The sequence below is a fragment of the Macaca fascicularis genome, chromosome 16, assembly GCF_037993035.2.
Source record: "Macaca fascicularis isolate 582-1 chromosome 16, T2T-MFA8v1.1".
In the NCBI taxonomy this organism is placed as follows: Eukaryota; Metazoa; Chordata; class Mammalia; order Primates; family Cercopithecidae; genus Macaca; species Macaca fascicularis.
The window spans coordinates 15,288,993-15,312,565 of record NC_088390.1 but is presented as its reverse complement, the minus strand read 5'-3'; the positions used below and the strand labels follow the sequence as shown (position 1 = coordinate 15,312,565).

The following is a 23,573-nucleotide window of genomic DNA, read 5'->3' as shown; positions in this document are numbered from 1 at the left end:
GACCTGTCAGCATGATTTTGTAGTCTCTGTGAGAGATAATTATGTTGGGGATTTGTGACTTGGTTTAACATTTACAAGCATCTTCACAGTATCTCCATGGTGCCTGGTGATGATAACATCAGATTGATAGGAGCTATATACAAGGAACTAGACTCAGAGAGAGGGGCTTGGGGAATGATCCCCAGAGATGCTGGGAGGAGAGAAGGCTTGAATGCAGGTGTCTCAGGTTGAGTTCATGGCTCCTTCTACTATAGTAAACATCTCTGCACATAATCGTTTCCGTGTGCATGGAGAACTTTTCCATTTACAACGTGCTTTTAAGTCATAAAACGTTGGCTGTTACCATGCAGGGGTGGGCGGCGTAGCTAGGTGCATCAGGGTGCTTTTCGCCATCCCTGGGCCTTTCTCCTTCCCCTTTTCCTTCACTCCTCACTCCCTCCCTGACTCAGGATATCTATCTGATTCTCTCTAGCAATGGATCGTGGGGAATGGACATGCAACTGATCTCTGGCAGAACTGTAGCACCTCTTCCTCAGGAAATGTCCACCACTGTTTCTCATCATCACCAAACGGTGAGGCTGGTTTTGTGCTCCACGAGCTTGTCCTCGGATGCCTGTAACACATTTCTCAGTCCAGAGCTGGAAACGCTTATTGGAAGACACAAGCCAGAATGCTGTTGCTGGAGTGGGTTGGGATGTGACGGGAAGCCATGAGTCCAAGGCAAATGGGAGGGGTGGTGATCTCACTGGGGAAGCTGAGATCCTGGGCATGATTATGGTTCACTCTATCTAGAGACATGCCCTTAGCGCCCTCCTGATCACTTAGGATAATGCTTTTTGTGATTTAAAAAAAAAATGTCGACATGGGAGCTGTAAAGGTGGTATGATAGCTAAGCCTTAGGCAGACCCCCTTGGGACATTGGATCAAACGTGTATCTTTGGTTTGGTGGCTGTGCCTATTCAGAAATGTCCTTCCCTTTTCTGCTGCAGTGACAGTGGGACTGCCTCACTGCACCATCAGTCATATGGACACAAGACTGACTGCCTTTCCAGGTCTTGGACCTCACTGATGCCACCTAGCATCAAAACCTTTGAATATTTCCTTGTTGCAAGATGGGGACTTGAAGCTGTTTGCAAAACCCTAAGCTAAGCCTTGGAGTCCTTAATCCAGAAGATTGTATTTCTCCTCTGTCCTCAGCATCTTTGCTTGAGAGATGTGGAAGCCAGGCTTCATGAGGGTCAAATTAAGGGATAGTTGGCAGCAGAAGCACCAACTAGATACCCTAAGCACCCAGAGGGAAAGGAATGCCCAGCCAGGAGCCCTGCGTGTTTGGATGCAGACAGGCGGAGGTAAACAGGATGAGCTGTTTTGGTGACTGGGTAGGCCACAGCGATTGGTGTTAAAAGTTCGTGGACCTGGATCCACATGATCTTTTGTTCCAAAAGATGTGTCCTCAGGCTGGAAGGACCTATAGATATAGCAGAGCTTTCCTAACATCCTGGGTTTAAAAGGCCACAGAAATACAACTTTAAATGTTGCTGCAGCTACTCATAGATCCAGTATATATGTTCAAGATGCTACACCAGATGAGAGAAACCAATTTAGATCCAGTTCAATAAAACAGGCAGTGAAGTGGCCTTTGGTCCTGGCTTTGCATAATCCAATTTCTTTGCTAGACTTTCCCTCTTACGGCTCTGTACCTAGTAATACCCGAGCATGTCCCAAGCTGAAGCATTATTAACCAAATTCCTTGAACCACAGTACAAATAGAAACTGCTAAAATACTCATTTGGTAATTTATACAGAGAAGATAAGCAAGGAGTGGAAAACCCTGCTTTATGTTTTTACCTTCTGGATTGGGGAGGGAACGGAGAAAAGATCCCAGTCCTATTGAAGTGAGAACAGTGCTTAATCTTGTCTCTGAGTATGTGAAAGACGTTGAATTAAAGCCATCCCAGAAATTGCATGGTGGGTTTGCATGGTGAGTTGGCAACTGAGTAAATGAAATACTCACGAGTGCCTGAGAATGTGACCATAGCACTGCTTGTCCCCAAAGCCACAGCATCTGGTTTCTCCCCCTTCAGGGTCTGGCTAAATTTCCCTGAGCACTGTGGAGAGGAGTCTCCGTCCTCGCTACTGACACCTGGTGGTTACAAGTAGTGACTCAGCCCGAAAAGGGCAGGCTTTGGTGCTCACAGGCGCCATCCCCAAGTGGCATCTGGCCACACGACTTGGCACGGAATCCTGGACTCTTGGGCCCGGAAGGGGGCAGTTTTGGCAGGTGTGTTAAAACCCGGCTGAGCTTCAGCAGAAACGAGGTGGCAGAGGAGTTGCTAAGTTGTGTTTAAACCATCTGCAGGAAAGAAAGCGATATTGACCTGTAGCCTGTTACTGACTTGCATTTGGTGTCTTCTGCGGTTGGAAATAGCTGTCAGTTGGTGCTAGAAGCAGATCTCAGAGGCACTAGGGTTATTTTAATCAGGAAACTTCTTATCTCTCAACTTGTTCCTTCTGTGCCAAGCTCCTGTTCTTGGGTTCATTTACAACGCCTCCTTAGGGTGGGTTTCAAATCTGTCTCATTGCTTTCTGAGAGCACCCCAGAGTGTCTGTTCTCCACATCTCCCTTCTCAGCTCCCACAATCAGGGCATTTTGAAAACATCTGGACGCTGTCCCTGAACACGCTGGGTTTGTTTCCACTCCACTCAGGCTTAATCTAAATTTGAAATTTCCGTTTACACTTCCCCAGTGGTGGTTATCTCTGCCGCTCTCTTCCCCAATGTGGCAGCACTTGCTACGACTTCAGCCTTAAGTGTCGAATTCTCGGGGGCCTCTTCGATTGAGTTTAACAATTGTGGCAGCAAACAATAAGCTGAAAAAGGTGTGTAATTTTTAAAACATTATACTGCCTTTACAAATGAACTATGCTCGTTGCAAACCATTTACCGTGTCTGTATTTCTCTTAGAAAGTATGTTTGAAAAAAAATACTTGTTAAGTAATCAAAAGTAACTCATTATTGACATCGATTTGTGAAGAATATGTTGCAAGTGTGAAAAAATATGTAGTGGTATGATCTCGGCTCACTACAACCTCCGCCTCCTGGGTTCAAGCGATTTTCCTGCCTCAGCCTCCTGAGTAGCTGGGATTATAGGCGCCCACCAACATGCCTGGCTAATTTTTGTATTTTTAGTAGAGAGGGGTTTCACCATGTTGGGCAGGCTGGTCTCGAACTCCTGACCTCAGGTGATCCGCCCACCTCGCCTCTCAAAGTGCTGGGATTACAGGCGTGAGCCACTGTGCCATGTGGCTTGGTATTTTTTTCTGAAAGGACTCCTTTTTCTGGTGCACGACCACGACACTGCACCTCTCTCTGGCGGTTGCCATTTATGTTGTTTTCTATATGAATGAGGCCTCCTGGCATCGTGCCATGAGGCAGTCTAACATCTAGGTTGTATAGTTTGAAAGAGATATACCAGATCTTGCCCCCAAACGACATCTTGATATTAGAAATAGTTTTAGATTTTTAACTGACTTTGACTCTGCCTGCCTTCTCGTTTTTCTAAATGTGTTTATATACTTTCTGGCATCCCCTCCTTATCTGCCTCGTGTAGGCAGAGGTGAGAGAGGCTTAGTGTGGGGATATTCATTATGATCTTGTATCCAGTTCCTTTCCAGCCCAGGGAATACGAGGATCTGGAAAGCATGGGCCTTGCCTTGATGGTCCCGAGCCTGGTCAAGGAGTCAGGAGATAACTATGGAAGGGTGAATCACTCTCCTGGAAGGCAGAGCAGGCCAGATGCCCAAAGGGAGGCAGGCAGACAGTGCCCGAATTCAGGGAGGAAGTAGAAGGGAAATCTCTGGTGGGAGGTAGAATTTGATCCATCCTCCAAAGGATGGGCAGGATTTAAGTCAGTACAGGCAAGGGGGAAGAGAATATTCCCTGTTAGAGCAATGACATGACCTAAGGTAAGGGTAGAGCAAGGCAGGGGATGGGGTAGACCAGTTGGCTAGTGTTCTGGTTAGGATTAGGGTTGACTGTGTATAAGAGAACATCTTCAAATGATAGGGGCTTAAATATGATCATTTATTTTTCTCTCTTTTCAAAGAAGTCTGGAAGTAGGTAGCCTGAGAGAGGTATGGAGGTTCCATGAAATTGTCAGAGATGCAGATACTTGCTAGCTCATTTCATAACCATCTCTTGGGTTTGGTTGTCATCTTGAGGAAACAAAAGGCTGCTAGAGCTCCAGCTGTCACATCCATGATTCAAGCAGTAGGGTGGAGAAAGGAGGTGGGGAAGAATGAATCCCCTTTTCTTTTAATGAAATGTAACACGGTCACACCTACACCTATTTCTAAGAGAAGGCGAGAAATATAGTCATTCGGCCTTGGGGGAAACATGGCTTCTCAAATCACAGAAACTTGACAGCAAGTACTTCTCTGTAAGCCTGGTGTGGAATACTTCCCTTGAGGGTTTGACCATCCCCTCCCATACCCAATCATACTCTTTTGCAATAGCTCAGTTGCACCCTCTACAGTTCCGTAAGTCCCGGTTATTTCAGCATTCTTCAAAGAGTCCATCTCTGCTTCATCCTGGGTTCTGTCAGCACCCCACCATTCTCATATGGACTCTTCTCAGAAACTTTAGGATCTGTCGAGGCTTCTCTCTATTTCTACCACCTCTCCAGGCACAAATGAAGTTTTACTATTATTACTGAGACAGAGTTTCGCTTTTGTTGTCCAGGCTGGAGTTCAGTGGCACAATCTTGGCTCACTGCAACCTCCGCCTCCCGGGTTCAAGCAATTCTCCTGTCTCATCCTCCCGAGTAGCTAGGATTACAGGCATGCACCACCACACTTGGCTAATTTTTTGTATTTTTAGTAGAGACGAGCTTTCTCCATGTTGATCAGGCTGGTCATGAACTCCCGACCTCAGGTGATCCGCCAGCCTCAGCCTCCCAAAGTGCTGGGATTACAGGCGTGAGCCACCACGCCCAGCCGTCTTGTTATTATTTAATGACGTCTCTTGAATCTCTATTTTCCTCCAGTCCAGACCTCTCTTCTGAATCCCAGACCTGTTTATCCAGCTATCTCCTGGCCACTTCCCTTGGGATATCGAAGAGAGACCCCCCAAGCCACTAGGCCAGAGAAAGAGTCCTTATCTCCTCTGCCAAATCCACCCCTTTGTCACTTTCTAGTATTTTAGTGAATGCTGCTTCACCAGCTGGCAAGCCAAATATCTAGGGTCTGCCTTGACGTGTTTCCTTCTTTCTCTTCTCAGCATTGTCACGGGTCCCTCAGGCCACCCCGTGGTTCCAACGCCTGTTGCCCACCTGTGGTCACACTGCTTCCTCATTTGTCAGAGGCGCCAGGGCAGCCTCCTAACTAGTTTGCCTGCACCCTTTCTTGCTCCTCTGTGACTCATTTTTCATACGGAATCCAGGCTGATATTTAAAAAACCACAAACCTAATTATATCACTCCTCATTTGGAAACCTTTCAGAGGCCCTTCATTGGTCTTAATCTTCAGAGGAAAATCTTTAACGAGGCCCATCGAAATCTACCTGAACGATCCACTCCTGCTCCTGTTAAGTCTCACCTCCCATCTCTCTTCCCCTCATCTTGGAATTTCAGCGTTTTCTCACTTCCTGAAACATGACCTTCCCACTTCGGGAGCCTCTTCATTTCTCTTCTGATCTTTCATGCGAGACTATTTCTTGAACAACTATCGTGTACCAGAGACTACCGTAGGTACTAAGGTTACAAGAGTGAACAATAGCTTATGTTTTACTGGACAAACCAGTCAATAAACATGGAGAATTTGGGGGGGGGGGTAATGGTAAGAACTATGTAAGACAGGTAAATGGGATAAAGTGGGATTGCAGTAGGTGAAGGGAGGTCTCCTTGAGGAGTGACCACTTGAGGGTGGCCAGGAGCCAGCCATATGAACATCTGGGGAAGGTTCTGTACAGAAGGACCATCAAGTGCAAGATCTCTGGGCGGGGAAGGAGGTTGTTAGTTGAGGGACAGAGGGCAGGGCAGAATAGTGGGAACAGAGAGTGAGGGGTAAGTAGAATCACAGACCATCTCAAAGTGTGTGTGCCCCCCACCCACACTAGGGAGGAGCTGGGTGCATATGCATGCATTTCTAATCTTTGTGGTTTCCTTAGACCTGCTGTCTCCATGGGTTTCTCAGTGGTCTGCTGGATTCCAAGTTGGAGTGATAGTCCCGAAGCCTCCATAAGGCAGAATATATCAGAAATTGTACAAGGTAGAAATGCATCGGTTATATTTTCAGTGATTATTTTGGGTGACAGGATTCTTATCACTTTGACTGTTTTCTTTTCTTTTGCTGCCTTACCTGTTTTCCTTATTGAGATCTTTTATTTTCACAATCAGAAAATAACTGTGAACATTTTATGCTAGAAAACTGGTTTTGAGTAACAAGTAGGTTGGCTTTGCCTTAATTAAGAGAGTGGAGCCCCAGGGCATGGCAGGCAGGGTCCATGGGTTAGCTTTGAATGAGGCCAGTTCCTGGAGCTTTAGTTTGCAGACTCATACAGTCTGGAAGGCTCTGGTGAGGGGGAGGGGTGTGCCAAGCCTCCTCCCCAAGACCCTATGGGCGAGTTGAAAATCTACTGACCCAGAGGATTCAGGCAAAATATTTGCCCTGCTGTTGAATGAGCCAGTGCTTTTCGTTTTTAAGTCTCCAAGATCCAAATATCAAGTCCAAGTTCTCACAAGCGTTCCCCTGCTCTTTATTTAATTCGTGTGGACCTGATATGCAGCAGGATGGGTCAGAATACTGGAATTAAGCCACAGGCGACGTGGGAGCCCAGGAGCTGGAAGGGCACAGTTCTGGCTTGCCCTGGCCCCTGGCTGGTCTTCGTCAGCTTCAGTGATGAGGCAGGACCCAGGCAGAGTTTGTCTTTGGTAAAATCTGTCTCTCAGGCCCTGTCCCTGCTCACGAAGTCCTCTCTTGTCTCAGAAGAAAAGGTAGTTGAGAAACTTTTTCATGCTGAGGTGTTAGGCACAAAAAGTGTGTCCCTTTTTGAATCACTTTTGTTTTTAAAGAGGAGGCCAGTGCTCAACACCAAAGCATAAGGGAATTATTGAGCTGTCCTCCAATCTGTCCCCAAACATCCTTGGCCACCTCCATTGTCTAAGGGCAGTACTTGCAGCCCCTCATTTCCCAGTGACAACAGGTGGGTCTCCTCTGCCACAGTATGTGGGCTGGACCAGCACCAGGCACTGAAAAGATGACCACTTACTACTCTTCTTTTCTGTTAAACAGCAGCAACAGCAGAAACAGCAAACTCGTGACTATTAATAGGTTGTGTGCGGCATTAGATCAGCGCCTTAGGTTGAAAATTAGAGAAACTAAATCTTGCCAGTCTCAGCAGCCCCCAACATGAGTCCTTGGTGGACTCCTATCATCTCTGTCTTCAGAATGATCCCAGGACTTATTTATCAATTTGGTGACACTGTCATTTTGGCAAGGACACCAGACAATTTCCTTGTCTGTGGCCCAGCTGTTGGCCAGATTTTAGAAAACACAGGAGACCTTCTGCATTTACGGGCCCATGTTTTACATTTTAAAACCTTTGTGGCTCCCTGAGTCAACCCGTAATCTCTACCCAAGTAATGGCTCTGGATTGTACATGCTCTTATGAGATGCTGAGGCCCTAGTGGTGCAAAGGAGGTACAGAGGATGGAATGTGCTGTCAACAGGCCAAAATTTCAACCCTTAGAGTTTCTCTAATGCCAATACCCAGGAATTAGTATTAAATGTTTGTTTGAACCTGTGTCTGAACCATATGACCTGGAAACTCTAGTCTTTGCTTTAAAAAAACTTCAGTTGTATCCCCAAGATTTCACCAGCACCAAGAAAACATGCCTTGCATTTCAGGAGCAGGGATTGGCCATGGTGCAGCCTGAGGTTGTGGATGTTGATCTTTGGTGCCCGAGAGAAGGCTGTCTGGGATGAAGCCTTCTGACTGTGCAGTCATCCACACACGTGTGGCCCCCAACACTGGCAGGGACCTGGAGTCATCTGGCCCATCCCTCCTCCCTGTCCCATCGAGCTGCAGACCTGTCTGCAATATGCCCTCCACATGTTCATCCTACCGCTGATAGGACACTCACTACCTTCAAGACAGCCTCTTTTATTTTTGACGAGCTAATAGTGAGATCCATTCATTTGTTATTCAACTCTACGGAGCCTGTCCTACATACTGGCCACTATTCTAGAAATGGGGTGCACAGAGATGAACAAGAAAAAGCAGGTCCCTGCCATTGTGCAGCTCACAAGGAGCTGGAGGAAACAGGCAATACACAATAAATGCATCACTATGGGTAGTGGAACGTGCTCTGCAGGAAACAAATAGGGTGATCCAATGGAAAGTCATCACTGGAGGAATGAGCTGCTCAGGGAAGGCCTCTTCCTTCCATAGTGATGTGGTCTGAGATTTAAAAGACAGGGAGGGACCAGTTATAGGAAGAACCATGGGAAGAAAATTCCAGGAGGTAAAGGGAAGAGCCAAGGCCCTGAGTTAGCTGAAGAAAAGAGGGTGGGGAATGCGGGAGAGAGGGATGAGAGCAGGATCGCTGGGGCCTCACAGGCTGTGGTACTGAGAAGGACAGTTGGGACATCATTGAAGGGTTTTAAGCAGAAGAGTGTCATGATTTGATTTGTGTTTTGTAAGCTCATTCTGGCTGTTGAGAATGAATTCTAGGGAGACAAGAGTAGAAACTGGGGACCAGTGAGGAGTTTGTGGTCATAGTCCAGACTGGACATGATGATGACACTGAGATGACAATGACGATGATGTTGAGAATACAAACAGCTCACGTAAGTGCCAGGCATTCTTTGAAGAGCAATGCATTTAATCCTTACAAGAACTCTAGGAGGTAGCTGGTGGCTTAGCTAGGGAGGGGAAGTAGAGAAGAAAACAGGTCTCATGAAAGGGTTTGCTGATGGGTTAGATGTAGGAAGTTAGGGAAGAATGATTCTAGATGACTCTAGGTTTTGGGCTTGAGCAACTGGTGTGTAACTGGATCTTGGACTGAGATGGGGAGACTGGAGGAGGAACAGAAGATTTGGGGCAAGGGGTAGAAATCAGGATTTACATTTTGATCATCAGAGAGATCAGCAAAGCACTTCAATTTAGAAGTCTTTAGCTCAGGGAAGAGGTCTGGGCTGGAAATTCAAAGTCCAGAGTCATTCCTCTATACCGAAGGGTATTCAATGTCATGGTGCCGAATATAGTTATTTGGGGAGGAGTTGAGAGCAGAAGACAGAAAAGGAGAACAGAGCTAAGTCTTGAGCATGCCAGGGGTTAATGAGGGTACAGGAAGGAAAGTGGGGATGAACAGCCAGTGATGAGGGAGGAATGCCAGGAGATATTGTCACTTAAGAAATTACTTCGTTAAACCCAACACTGCCCCTCTTTTGTCCAGTCACTTCTGGTTGCCTTCATTCATGCCTGATGTGCTGGACTTGGGTTTTATCAAGTTGCTTGGCTCGTCCTTAAAGAGTTTAAATCCCCATAATGCCTCCTGGACAATGACCGCAGGGTGACCCCGGTCTCTCCTCTACATGATGACTCTTCAAACAGTTGACGATTGCAGTTTTTCTTTCTCTTCTCCGGTGGTGATACCTCCTTCCTTCTTTCAGTGGCTTCTCTGGTGCTGGGGATTCCACTGGAGTCCCAGCTGCAGAAGCAAGGCCTCTACTTGCCCGTCTGTAGTTTGGTCAGTGGTTTGGCTTGGCAGGCTGATGAGCGGAGAATAAGGGGAGCCCCTCTCTCTTTGCCACACCATTCTCCTTCCTCCCTCTCTAGTTTGTGTGGATTCTAAGTCTGAAGAATGGTGGTAGAATCATTTAATTCATTAGATTTCAAACATATCATTGACTTCTCTGCACCCCAGTGTGTTGTAGTGGAAAAACTAGTAGTGTGGGCATCAGGGATTCCTTGTTTTTCTGCACCGGGTCTGCCTCTAACGAATTAGGTAATCTGGGGCAGGTACCCTGGTTTCCTAAAAGCAGAGTGGGCATTGAGGTAGGACCTGAAGTTGAGGTACGACCTGCACATTGCATGGGTCCCGGAGCCTCTGTTCACGTTCAGGATGTAATTGTTGCATCGAGGGATCCTAAAAGGAGGTGGCCTCTGAGCTGGGCCTTGGCAATGGGGTAGAATTTCAGTAGGCAGAGGGAGCAGGGATGGGTTTTGTGCTTGCAGATGGGCACTGGTTTACTGTCGCTGGGGGAGGGGAGCAGTTCTGTTGTTCTAGCTCTTAATTTCCATCATGCATGGTCTTTTTTCATACTTTGGGGGAAAGAAGGAGGAGAACTCTATTATTTCTATAGGGAGAATTCCTCCTAAACCTAAAGATCTTAAAACTAAACCAATTATTCCCTGTTCATTCTCCACTGATGCAGTTCATGACTGCAATTGCAACTGCCTTTCTCGTCATTTTCTGTGGCCAAACTCAGTGTTTTTAAGTGAGCTGTTCTTTTAAAAAACAGAAAAAAAAAAGTTTCCTGATAAATCAGTTTGAAAGACACTAAGTTTTGAAAGTTAAGCAGGCTTTGATCATTCATGGTACATTGTAAATTACCAAGGAGGGAGATTGATATCCTTGATCATGCAACCCACGCGCCTCCTTTTTCTTTTGTATCTGGTGGAGTAAGTCTTCCAAGAGCAATTCTTAGAGAAACAAAGCCTACTCTGTTTCCCTGTTTCTAGAATTTTCCAACAAGGGTATAAAAAAGCCTCAAACAGCTTACTATTATCCAGCAACCTCAGGTACCTCAGTGGCTGCATGTTATTCCCTTTAGAAGTCTAAGAACTCACTAGCAGAACGAGAATATGGATGCCAAAGTGCAAAACTAGAGTCGGACAAACTAGCTCTGTGCCTGCCACAAAGCCTCTTAATTAGGAATGCAGGTCATTGAACAACTGTATCAGCTTTAGCCGGAATGCCTTGACACGAAGATTCCTTCCACTTACTGAGCAGTTTGTGCCCACTAGTGGCCAGACACAGGCTTTGCTCTAACTAAAACGCCCCTAGAAATACCTGTTGAAAGAGCCGCCCATGTAGCCTTCATCGCCTTTGTGAGCTCCACGCTGGCACGCAGTTGTCTCCATCTGTTTTGCTTTCTGCATGAATCATGGGCAAAGTTAGCCTGACCAGCCAGCCCCATTTCAAAGCCACCAGCTGGGGGAGAAGTTGAAGCCCAGGGGGCAAGACCCACGCTGGGCTCTGGGCATGCTTGAGCGGGTGGGCGAAGCATATGGGCAAAGGCCACATTGTTTAGGATGGGGGCCTTTCAGAGACTCAGCTATTTCTGGAATGACATTCATACTGAGAAATAAGGAAAATGGCGATCTGTGTGATGGTTGTGGGCTGGGAGGTTTGGGCGTGGGAGTCCTGGTCTTGGGGTCATGTGTTTTGAAAACAGTCTAGCGCTATGCAAATGAGAAGTATTAATAACTCTGCCTCTGTGATTCACCCTTGCATGGCTTTTTCTCTCTTGGCCTCTCTAAGGTCTCTTCTGACTCTTTTGCAACTGTCCTTCCTTTCACTTTCAAAAAACCTATTCTCTTGACTCAGAACGGTTTTATGAATTGCCCAGAGTGGGACTTGATATGGGGCAGGGTTGGTGCCATGCTGGTAATGAAAGAGCACATGACCTGTTACATTGAAAAGTGCTTCATACTTTCTGAGTCCTTAACTCACTGGGTTGTAGGCCCTGGGCTAAGAATACAGCTGAGGGGGCTGATGTATTTCCTTCATTGCTCAGCTGCTCCTACAGCAGGAATCTGACCTTGAAATGAGCCTTGATTGTTGTGCAACTCGAGCTTCCCACTATCTGGGGGGGAGCTGGGTCTGGGTGCTGCCACAGCCCATGTCAGAAAGCTGTCAGCAGCTCTTGTACCGGACACTCTCAGAACAGGAGGCCTGCAAAGAACTTTTTTTTTGAGACAGAGCCTTGCTCTGTTTCCAGGTTGGAGTGCAGTGGCATGATCTCGGCTCACTGCAATCTCCGCCTCCAAGGTTCAAGTGATTCTCCTGCCCTAGCCTCCCAAATAGCTGGGACTACAGGCACATGCCACCACACCCAGCTGATTTTTGTATTTTTAGTAGAGACGGGGTTTCACCACTTTGGCCAGGATGGTCTCAATCTCCTGACCTCGTGATCCGCCCGCCTCGGCCTCCCAAAGTGCTGGGATTACAGGTGTAATCTGTAATCCACCGCGCCTGGCCAGAGCTTTAGTTTTTAATTCAGTGCTCAGCACCAAGGCTGGATATTAGCTTAAAACTGCCAATGGGAACTCCACGAATATTTACCAGGCCTCCACTTTGCACCAGGAACTGAGTGTGGCCTGGAGGACAGCAGGTACTCAACATAACCTCTACTATTTATTGCATACAAATTGCAAGTATGGGTGGGGGGTGGGGAAGAGTATCGCCACACTGGGGCTTGTGTTAATCTGTAGTTTAGCCACTTGGGATGTTGGTGTCACACGAGGTTTGATCTAAATAAAACAGGTTTGTAATTGACAGCATTTTTCCTTGCATTATATTTCTCTGAACTCGAATAATTATTTTCTGTACATCTGACTTGTTTTGCTGTAGCAGAGTGTGGCAAGTAATAGCTTGCATGTCGAATCCAACCTGCTTCTGTAAATAAGATTTTATTGGATATATGGCTGTTGGAGGAATGGGCCACACCCACTCATTTACATCTTGTCTGTGGCTATGGCTGATTTTGTGCTACGAAGGCAGAGTTGAGTAGTTGCTAAGAAGACCGTATGACTTGCAAAGCCTAAAGTATTTGCTCTCTGATTCTTTATAGATAGTTTGCTGTCTGTGCAGATATTTGCTCTCTGATTCTGTAGCACCTTTATGCTGGAGAGTAGATATGAATTGATGCCAAAGTTGTATCAAAACACTTTTTGGAGTTCTGGCCGATGTGCTAATAACCTGGCTTGTGTGAACATTGTAGCTCCCATTTTCATACTGCTTGGTGTGACCCAGATAGAAATGCTCCAGAACCTGGCCGCTCAATAACAGCCTGTAAGTGCTTGTTTACCCTGTTTCTCACATCAGCCTTTTAGGTGGAGTTATTTGCACTATCCTTTAACAGAGCTTCAATGACAACTCTTTTGTTTGATGATTATGACAACCCAGTAAAATATATTAGTGCCTCAAGTTAGTGAAGCAGAATTCAAGGCCAAAAAAATGTATGCGGCAAGTTAGACAGGTGGTCAGAAGAAATTGGCAACAGAGCCCAGCCCTGCCTGGACTGTCCTAATCGGAGCACGCAAATGCTGGAGAGAGTCAGGCTTTGCACTTGCTCACACGGGACCCTATCCTTGGACAGGATCAAAGCCCTGTCATTTTCGGAGTGTGTGGTATCTGCTGTCTCTTACTGCACTGGTTATCTGTCTATTCCAGTTCTGATGAATGGTTCTGACTGGGGAGCAGCATCATCTGAACTTAGAAATGTCCTCAGGGTCCTGTGGGCTTCCCTTTGAATAACAACGAGAGCTCTTGAATCTTGCTCCAGCCTTTTGGAGCTGGATGGAAGTTGCTTTCTTCTGGGCTGGGCTCTGTTTTTTTTTTTTTTTTTTTTTTTTTCTCTCGCTGTCACTGTGTAGCTTTTGATCAATGCTATTGGAGGATAGGAAAAGCCCCTGTTCTTTTCCTGGGCGTGTGGAAGCCCAGTCTTGCCCAGAATTCCAGTAGCCCTTTGAGTTTTGGAATCCTAACTCTTAATAAGTCAATAGACTGCTGCATCTTTTTTACCTATGTAATCTTTTAAATTGGTTTTCATTATTTAAGTAGTACAAGTATTATAATACATGAAAATATTCTCTACTGAAAGGCCTTCTTGACCAAACTCTTATTCATTGCAACAGTAGTTCCTGGGGGAACCCACTGACATCAATATGACACAACTTTGGCTCTTTCTCTACGAATATTTGCATGCCTGTGGATGTCTACATGCAATTATATAGTTTTTTGGTGTTTGTTTTCATAACGATGACATGTTGTGTATGCACCTTACTCTTTTCATTGTCTTGAAGATCTTTCAAAGACTCTTCATTTTCTAACTCATGATTTTTTTAACTACTGCAAAATATTTCATTGTAAGGATATACCATAATTTATTTTCCCTCATAGAAATGCTACAATGAATGTCCTTATTTATTTTTCTCTGAGTATATGTTCAATGTTTTTCCAGGATATAGTAGATAAGCACTTGAATATATATATTGTTGTGTCATTATGCTGGAGGTGTTACAATTTTTAAATTACTTTTAATGGCAAAAACTACAATTACTTTTTTATCAACCTAATATATTCTGCCACAAAACGGCTGATCACAAAAGGATTACAAGAATAATAATAATATTATTATTCCTATGAATGGTGTATGCAGGTAGCTGTCACTTATTTGTTCTGCTGATATTATCCATTTATTTTGAATTTTGCCTATTTGCTGGATGAAAATTGGTATCACCTTCCTCATAGGTTTCACTTGCATTTCCCTGATTGCTAGTGAGGTTGAGTACCTTTTACAATGTTTATTGGCTGTTCATATTTCTCCTTTGCTAATCATATGGCTCTTAAATTTTATACTTAGCTGTTTTCTCTTTGTTCTCTCTGTAGTTTAATTTTTTTAATTATGTGAACTAGAGATTTAATTTTATGTTTTACCAAATGAATAGCCAACATTATGTATTGTCTGTTGTATTTTGCTTATTATAGTATATGGTATAAATTAAATATACAAGCTGGGCGCGGTGGCTCACACCTGTAATCCCAGCACTTTGGGAGGCCAAGGCGGGTGGATCACCTGAGGTCAGGAGTTCGAGACCAGCGTGGCCAACATGGTGAAACCCCATCTCTACTAAAAATACAAAAATTAGCCGGGCATGGTGGTGCGCACCTGTGCTCCCAGCTACTCAGGAGGCTGAGGTAGGAGAATCGCTTGAACCCAGGAGGCGGAGGTTGCAGTGAGCTGAGATAGCGCCATTGCACTCCAGCCTGGGTGACAAAATCGAGATTCCATTAAAAAAAAAATTAGCCAGACAGTGGTGGCGGGTGCCTGTAGTCCCCGCTACTCTGGAGGCTGAGGTAGGAGAATTGCTTGAATCCAGCGGGTGGAGGCTGCAGTGAGCCGAGAACGCGCCACTGCACCCCAGCCTAGGAGACAGAGCGAGACAACGTCTCAAAAAAAATAAAAATAAAAATAAAAATAAATTAATTAAATATACGATAATTATATACTTTAGAATATATAATTATAGAACATATCATAGAATTATGATAGATAATTATATATTTTATTTATAAACTATATATTTTATATATTTATATATATTTTTAGACATACGAAGCTTTTATTTGTATTATAAAGTTTTAGCAATTCAAAAATATGGTATTAATCATGAAAGAAAAATAAAAGAATGGGACAGAATTAAGACTTTAGAAGCATACATGTAAATTTGGTATACAATACACAACATCATATGTGTGTCTATAAATAAAATACATTTTATTAATTATAATTATGTATTATATAATTGTAAGCACTTGAACATATATGATCTATATTATATAATTATAGATCATAGTTCTATGATATGTTCTATAATTATATATTATATAATTATAGATCATAATTCTATGGTATGCTCTATAATTATATATTATATATTTTTATATATTTATTTATTATATAATTATATATTATATATTATATAATTATAGATCATAGTTCTATGATATGTTCTATAATTATATATTATAAGGTATATAATTATTAACTGTATATTTAATTTATACCATATACTATAATAAGCAAAATATACATATATGTTTTAAATCTGGTAGGTGATATCTTGACTCACTGGTTTTATTTGTTTTTCTGACTTTCTTTTTGTTCGTTTTGGTTTTTAGTTGCTGTTGTGTTTACTTCAAAATTTTTCTTATCTGTCATTGTTCATTGAACCAGACATTTTTATTAAAAGTATTTTAATATTTTTTTCTGTCTCATTAGTCTGTGCTTTTATCCATATTAAGTCAATTAATTTTGGACTTATTTCGTTGTTTTATTTTCTAGCTTCTTGAGTTGAAAGTTTAGTTCACTCTTTTTAAGGATTTTTCTAGCAAATGCTTAGAAGTGTATACAGTGTCCTCTGAGAACTGCTTTGGCTACAACCCACAGGTGTGCCATGTGGCTCTCAATATAATTCCTTGCTGAAGAAATTTTTACTTTTCATCTTGATTTTTTTAATCCGAGGAATTATCTGGAGCCCTGTTTTTAAATTTCCAAATTTATTTTGGCTAGTTTGTTTTTAATGTCTAATTTCGGTTTGCCTTTAGTTATGTGTTGAGCCTATAACATTTCTGCTTTGGTATTTATTGCAATATTCTTTGTTGCCTTAAAATCAGTTTGAAAAGCTGTCCCATGTGTGTTTGAAAATAACTTATGGTTTTGCTGTATAGAAAATGTGTGTCTTTTGCTATATAGACACAAGTTTTCGATACATTTATTAGACCAAATTTGTTAACCCTCTTATATAATCTGTATTCTTTCTTATTTTTGGTCTACTTGACATCTAGTTTGAGGAAGGAAGCTAAAGTCTTCTACTGTCATTGTGGTTTTAACAATTTCTTCTCATATTTGGATTATTTTTTGGTTTTTACTTTTCCAGGCCATGTTATTATATGCATAAACATTTATTTTCTTCAGTCATAGATCATGTAAACCAGAAGTAAATATCAAATAAACCAAATCTTTCCTCTATGAAACAACCGAACAACTCTCTGGTCACTTTCATCCTTTCAACATAAATTCTATTTTTTATTATTAATTTATCTTCTTTCTTTTTTGTTAATATTTGCCTGAAGCTTCTTTTCAAAATCTTTTTTGTTTTTGACTGTTGCTTGTGTTAGGTGTCTCTATTATATTAGAATACAGCTACAAGGTCCTTTTTTTCTTTTTTAGACAGAGTCTCTCTCTGTGCCCAGGCTGGAGTGCAGTGGTGTGATCTTGGCTAACTACAACCTCCACCTCCTGAGTTCAGGCGATTCCCTGTCTCAACCTCCTGAGCAGCTGGGACTACAGGCGCCCACCACCACACCTGGCCAGTTTTTTTGTATTTTTTGTAGAGATGGGGTTTTGGCATGTTGGCCAGGCTGGTCTTGAACTCCTAGCCTCAAGTGTTCCACCCGCCTCAGCCTCCCAAAATGTCTTAAAGATAAAATTTCATATCTTATGAGTGCCTTGAACCCATTCACATGTAATGTGGTTGATGATATACTTACTATCTTAACGCATGTGTTTTATTTATTGTGCTTATGGTTGAAAACCATCTTCTTCATCTCTGGATCATCAGAGTCAACCAGAGGGCTTGGCTCCTAACAGTAGGTATTCGCCAAATGCTCATTGAATAAAAATGTCCTTGATCCTCTAACTCTGATTTGATTTGAGAAACAACTTATGACAAACAGCTCAGTTGTAATGGGGTTGGGACTAAAATTCAAGTTACTGTTGAAAGATGTTTCAAGAAGTGTTTAGGTTATATTATTAAATATTAGACACCTTCTGTTTATATAGATTTAACATAGAAAGATTTTAAGTTTTCTGTATATGTGAGGTCTCATAGTAATTCCTGCTGAAAGTGACAGGGGTGCGGGGATAAGGGTCAAGACAGTATCTCAGGACTGGAGAAGGAAAGCTAAGATATTGTCTCTATCAGCCATACTCCTCATGAGCATGCGCATGGAAGGACATTTCCCAGCCAAAGTGAGTCCCTTTATTTGTTTTAGTTTCAGATTTGAGTCTCAGATTTCTTTGTAATTCCAGCTGCATCTACCAAAGTGCTAGATAATTTTTTTATTTTAAGCAAATAATATTATGGGAACATTATCTTTATTGCAAAGTGCTCCTCCAGAAGAGCCGCTATGCTGGATAAAGACCAACATTTAATTAAGGTTATGTAAGAGTGACATCACGATGGCTTACAACCCCATTAGCCATTATTTTCTTACTTTAATTGACAAAGAAATTGAAAAAATAAAAGAAGCATATGTTGTGCTTGAATGTGAAGAGTACTAGACTAGAATCAAAGGCCTCTCAGATTTTTGGCTGTGTCATTTGGGCTCATGAAAAGACCTCTGGAATTCTCTTTCAATGCAAAGGAGCTGGACTAGTTGATCTCTCAGGTTTCTTCCAACTCTAAAATATTTCCAGTCTGTGCCTTGGAAACATCTTATGTCAAACTCTAGTAACAGTTAACCTAATTGGCACCCTTAAAATTCTGCCTTGAGCTGCTTACAACTCAAAACAAGTTTATCTTACTCAGTTTTTAATTATAAACCATCCAGATTTCAGAACCGTGAGTACTGGTTGAAGCATTGAGGTATGCTTTTGAAGACATTACATATGGCAGTTACTGAGCTGAAAGGATTAAGTGCTGCAGCTTCCCCAGTTGCTCTTCCTCCATGAGAGCGGTGCCTGCCCCCAGCATTCTGTGGCACTTGGAAGACAAGACAGAGGCCAAATGCAGCTTTTTACCCTGGGCTTCCCTCTACAGTGTGGAACTCAGGTTGCTGCTTCTTTCCTCCCTGAAATGACATGAATTTGCAGCAGATGGTGAACTGAAGAAATCATAGGAGGCACTGTCTTCTTGCCTGAATTTCAGTTGGAAGCTTGGAGATTTGGGGTTCAACAGAGATAAGGAATTGTAAGCCTTCATCCCGTCTGGTGGTTTGTGATCACACACCGCTCTGCGCTGAGGCTAATGGCCATGATCAGAGTTTCCAAAAAAAAAAAAAAAAAAAATACAGGTTTCCCAGGCAAATGGATTTCCATACCTATGGAGAGCATACCTTTCTTTATCAGTATTTTCTTCCATTCTTCTAAAAAATTAGTTTGCGCTCTAACAGCCATTCCCATGATCTTTACCTCTCCTTGGGGAATGCAGATAATTTGAACAGTGGTTTTAGACTATTTTTCTTGGAATGCAGAAGTTCCGATAAGCTCTTCAAAGACCCCTGAGGGCAAGAAGAGGGAAGGCAGTAGGCAGGGCTCAGGCCCTCTTTAACACAGACACATGTACACAAATAACACATTTGCACCAACACTGGAAGGAAATTCAATATATTTTAAAATGACTTTAACTCCTAGTGGTGGAACTATAGACATTTTTTTACAGCCCTTCCCTAAATGTTCATATGTGTTTTATATATATGTGTGTGTCATGTATTTGTATACGTGTATGTACACACATATATATAGAAACACATACATATATGTGCATATTTGTACATATAGGTATATAAATATGTAACGTGTACATATCAGTACATATGTGTGTGTGTATATGTATATATTGGTACATATATATGTATGTATATATGTATATATTTTTTCCTCCAATAGAAACTGAAATAAAGAAAGACTTTTTAGATTGTGAAAGTAAATTGAGTTCTGCTAAGGAAAAAGGGCTTCTGCTTCTGCTGCCTGTGAGGACTGTGCTGTCAGCAGTCACCGCCCCTCAGGCCCTGCACCTCGAGGCAGAGCCCTCCTCCAGCCGTGGCCAGCTCTCCTAACCAAGTGTCTCTTTTCCCCAGAATGGCTGCAGTCTGTCCAGGCCACGATGATCCTGTCGATCATCTTCAGCGTTCTGTCTCTGTTCCTGTTCTTCTGCCAACTCTTCACCCTCACCAAGGGGGGCAGGTTTTACATCACTGGAATCTTCCAAATCCTTGCTGGTAAGTTGTGGATGGTAAAGTCCGTGTGGAAGCGGGGCCTATCCAAGTCTGTGGAATGATTAGTTTAGTAGAAGGATGTGGCCTCAGAATGGCTGATGTTCATGAGTCTCCCCATTGGATGCTTTCCATAAAGCGAGTGTGGGTGCTTGTATGTGTGGGTGTTTACGTATATGTGTCTTAGAACTTGGGACTTAGAACTCTCTTCTTTTCCCTGGAATGAGATGCATATGAAAGAGAACTTAGAGGATCTGAAAGGAAGGTCCCCACCCAAGCCAGGCGTATCACCAAGAATGAAACGGCAATCTGGACACATAATCAGAGGTGAATACTGAGGCTATCCATAGTGCAAAGGTCAGGCTCGAGAGCTGTTTCCTGTAGATTACATTATGCCTCCGGAAAATGGCTAAGAACTGGCAAAGTTGTTATCAGGTATGTGTCTTCTACCAGTAGGTAGTGATGAAGTCACACTGACATTCTCACCTTCCTTGCTTCCAGTTCCTAGATTCCACTGGGCTTTGATTGACTGTTGTCATCCTCTGATATCTTCATTTTGGTGTTCTTGTGTTACATATTGTCATTTCCAAACATGGGGCCATGACAACACATGAAAACACATGAGAGGTCTCCTTAATCTCCTCCCCAAACTGTCTTCAATTTCCCTCATTAAATACGTTTTAAATATGCACGGTGTGCAGAACCTAGAAACTTCTATTACACAGGGTGACATCTTCCAACTTTTTTCTGGATTCTGCCTAGCATCTTGCTCCATTAGCTCTTATATGTCTGTCTGTTGACTTACTGTTGACGGAGCCAGCAGGGCATTGGACAGAAGTAAGAGCCAGATGTAGTGGTGGATTCCGTGGTCCAAATTCATGGATCACAAACTTCATATGTACCAGAGTATGTCTAGGTACTGTGAGATGTTCTCAATTCTGACCCTCTGAGAGGGCAAAGGATGTAACATCTCTTCTCTGAGCTGGTTGTCAGAATGCCTGTGGTACCATTTTACCACCCTGTGCTCAGGAGCAGTCATTGGAAGGTTGAAAGCAGCCCATGTGTTTTTGATGGATATAATGCCTTAAATAGGGTTGTATGGGAAGACACAGCCTGAGGTTAGAGTTGGTGACCTTGTCTAGAAGCCAGAGAGTTCCCCTTTCCTGAAAAAAGGAAGTGAATGATTAACCACTTCTCATTAAATACTTAAATACAACATTTCAATACTCACGGTTTTGAGATTTCAAAACCAGACAGTGCTTTGCTACTTACCCATGTCTTCTGACACCAAGCCAAGCTCCTGGATGGTTGCCGGCTCTGTTAAATGACTAATTATGCAAGGAGATATCATTTCTAGGTACGTTAAAGTGAAGAGTTATCCTTACTCACTCAATTTTCAGTTGTAATAAAGACAACTGTAACATATTCTGGGTTTTTTTTTTTTTTTGCTTACTTGTTTTAATTTGATATCAAATCAAATAATGATCATATCCATTGCATCAGTGGATATGCCCTCAAGATAATATGGATTTAGAACCAGAAGTTTCATAATGTATTTATATTGAAATGTTAGTTTCATAAGCGATGACTGGGTTTTCATGCTCATGTGTGAGATGTGCCTCCCTCAAACCTTGTTATGATGTTGGCACATTACCCCGTCTGATGTGAAAAAAATCACATTTTATTTGTACAGGCTCATTATTCTACTGATGAATAATTTGAGCCCACCAGAGGGTAAATGAATGCCCAAGGTCACCCAGTTCATGACAGGGATGAGTGAGTGTTACGCTGAATATAGTGAGGTACTTCTCCTTATATTTTAAAGACAGAATCCACCAAAAAATTTAAAGAACACAAAATCCAAGGCAGAAGCTCTGGCTTTTATATTATCTTTTATTGGAACTGATTTACAGTGCAAGGTAAATGCAAATTTGCATCATGTATTATTCTGAAGTTCCAAACATCTGTGATGAATACAAGCCTGTAGCATAAGACCCAGTCACACTGAAAATATGGAGCCAAGAAGAAGCAAGCTGCTGTTGAACGGGCTCCTTGGGTTAGCTAGTACCTTCATCTTCATTCATCCTGCTGAGCTGTCTCGGCTTTAAGTCCTTTAGCAATGTTTTTCTAGCAACATCATTACATCATTTTAGGCCAAAACTCAAAGTCCAGAGATAAGAACACTTAGGTCACTCATGTAACTGCACTGTGTGTTAAAAGTATTTCAGTTCAGCCAAACACTCTTCTAGGTATTGCAATTCAAGTATGTTTACTAATCCACTCTTGCTTTACTATCTTCATTCTCCTCCCAAGTCAATACAAGATGTTTAGAACTGTGCTGGAAGTGCAGAATTCCGAATGTAAAAGCACATGACTTTGTCCTCTTTATCCCCTTTACATTTAGCTGCTTACCTCTCATGAGACTGAATTTTCAGTTATCTGTTGGTCCACATTTGAATAGGAAGTTATATTGAATTTGAAATGCTGAGCTGTAATAGCAGTTGTATTTTGTAAGTCCGGAGAGTGTCCTGTCCTCCGTTGTTAATCCCAGTCAATGTCCTCTGAGAGTTGGTCTCCAGGGAACCTCAGATCTCTAGGATGTTGCACTGGAAATGGTTGCAGGGTCTTTCCACTAATGCTGAGAACTGAAAGAGTTCGGAACTCTACTTGGAGATTTCCTGGTTCTCTTATCGTGTGACAGTTCTAAGTCAATTTTATCATGTGGTTTTCTGACTCACAGACTAGTAAGAAGTTAGTAATTAAAGAGCTAATTAGAGTAGGGTTGTTGGAGATGAGAAACTCAGGTTTTGGGAAAACCTGGGAAGGGACAACTTAACGTCAATGAAATAGTTAGAAAAGCTAAAACTGACAAACAGAAGGAAAGAAAAGAAAGAAGGGAAAGAAAGAAAGAAAGAAAGAGAGGGAGGACAGAAGGAAGAAGAAAGTAGCTCCACACTCATGGGATGTAAAATCTACGAGCGTGCATGCCCGGCAAATGCCTGTCCAATGCACTGGAGCATTTTAAGTGAAAACCACTAGAATCTCTGTGTAGTCTCCGGAAGTGGCTATTATGGGCTGCATTATCTCTGCACAGCTTCCTCTTGGTGGACCCAGCTGTGGTCTTTATGGATGGCACACATGAGCTTTCAGGAAAGCACATGAAAGACGTTAGGGGTCTTGGAGCTGACTGTAGGTTTGGGAGTTGTCTCTGTCTCCTTGGTCTAGATTACAGCTCTGGGTGTCGTGTGGGGTCTCCATGGTTTGCCAAATCATCTCTTCCTTACTTAGCCACCAGGCTCACAGTTAGGAACTATCTCTTCTTGATTGCATTAGGTTGGCTGCTTCTTAAATGCATATCAAAAGCCTCCTTCCTTTAGTTCAGTGCTTTCAACCTCAGCAGTGCATCAGAATCACCTGAGGTCCTTTTTTTTATTAAAAAAGTGACAGTGGGCTGGGCGTAGTGGCTCACGCCTGTAATCCCAGCACTTTGGGAGGCTGAGGTGGGCAGGTCGCTTGAGGTCAGGCATTCAAGACCAGCCTGGCCAACATGGTGAAACCCTGTCTCTACTAAAAATAAAAAAAAAACCCGGTGTAGTGGTGCGCACCTGTATTCCCAGCTACTTGGGAAACTGAAGCAGAGGAGAATCACTTGAACCCAGGAGGTGGAGGTTGCAGTGAGCCAAGATTGTGCCACTGCACTCCAGCCTGGGTGACAGAGTGAGACTGTCTCCAAAAAAAAAAAAAAAAAAAAAAAGACAGTATTCAGGCCTCATCCCTGGAGACCCAT

General features: G+C 42.9%; 1 protein-coding gene and 1 non-coding gene across 4 annotated transcripts in view; both read left to right on the top strand.

The window, feature by feature from the left end:
- The window catches only part of PMP22 (peripheral myelin protein 22), a 35,484-nt gene that overhangs the window by 5,670 nt on the left and 6,241 nt on the right, over positions 1-23,573 (top strand). For all 3 annotated transcript variants that reach the window (XM_005582942.4, XM_005582941.4, XM_045375320.2), the window contains exons 3-4: positions 473-572; positions 19,652-19,792. In XM_005582942.4, the coding sequence (XP_005582999.1) occupies positions 473-572; positions 19,652-19,792 (241 nt within the window). The remainder of the gene's footprint in view (positions 1-472; positions 573-19,651; positions 19,793-23,573) is intronic.
- LOC123569645 (small nucleolar RNA U13) lies at positions 21,353-21,451 on the top strand. The gene has a single exon (XR_010582359.1). It is a non-coding gene; the product is annotated as a small nucleolar RNA U13 (small nucleolar RNA).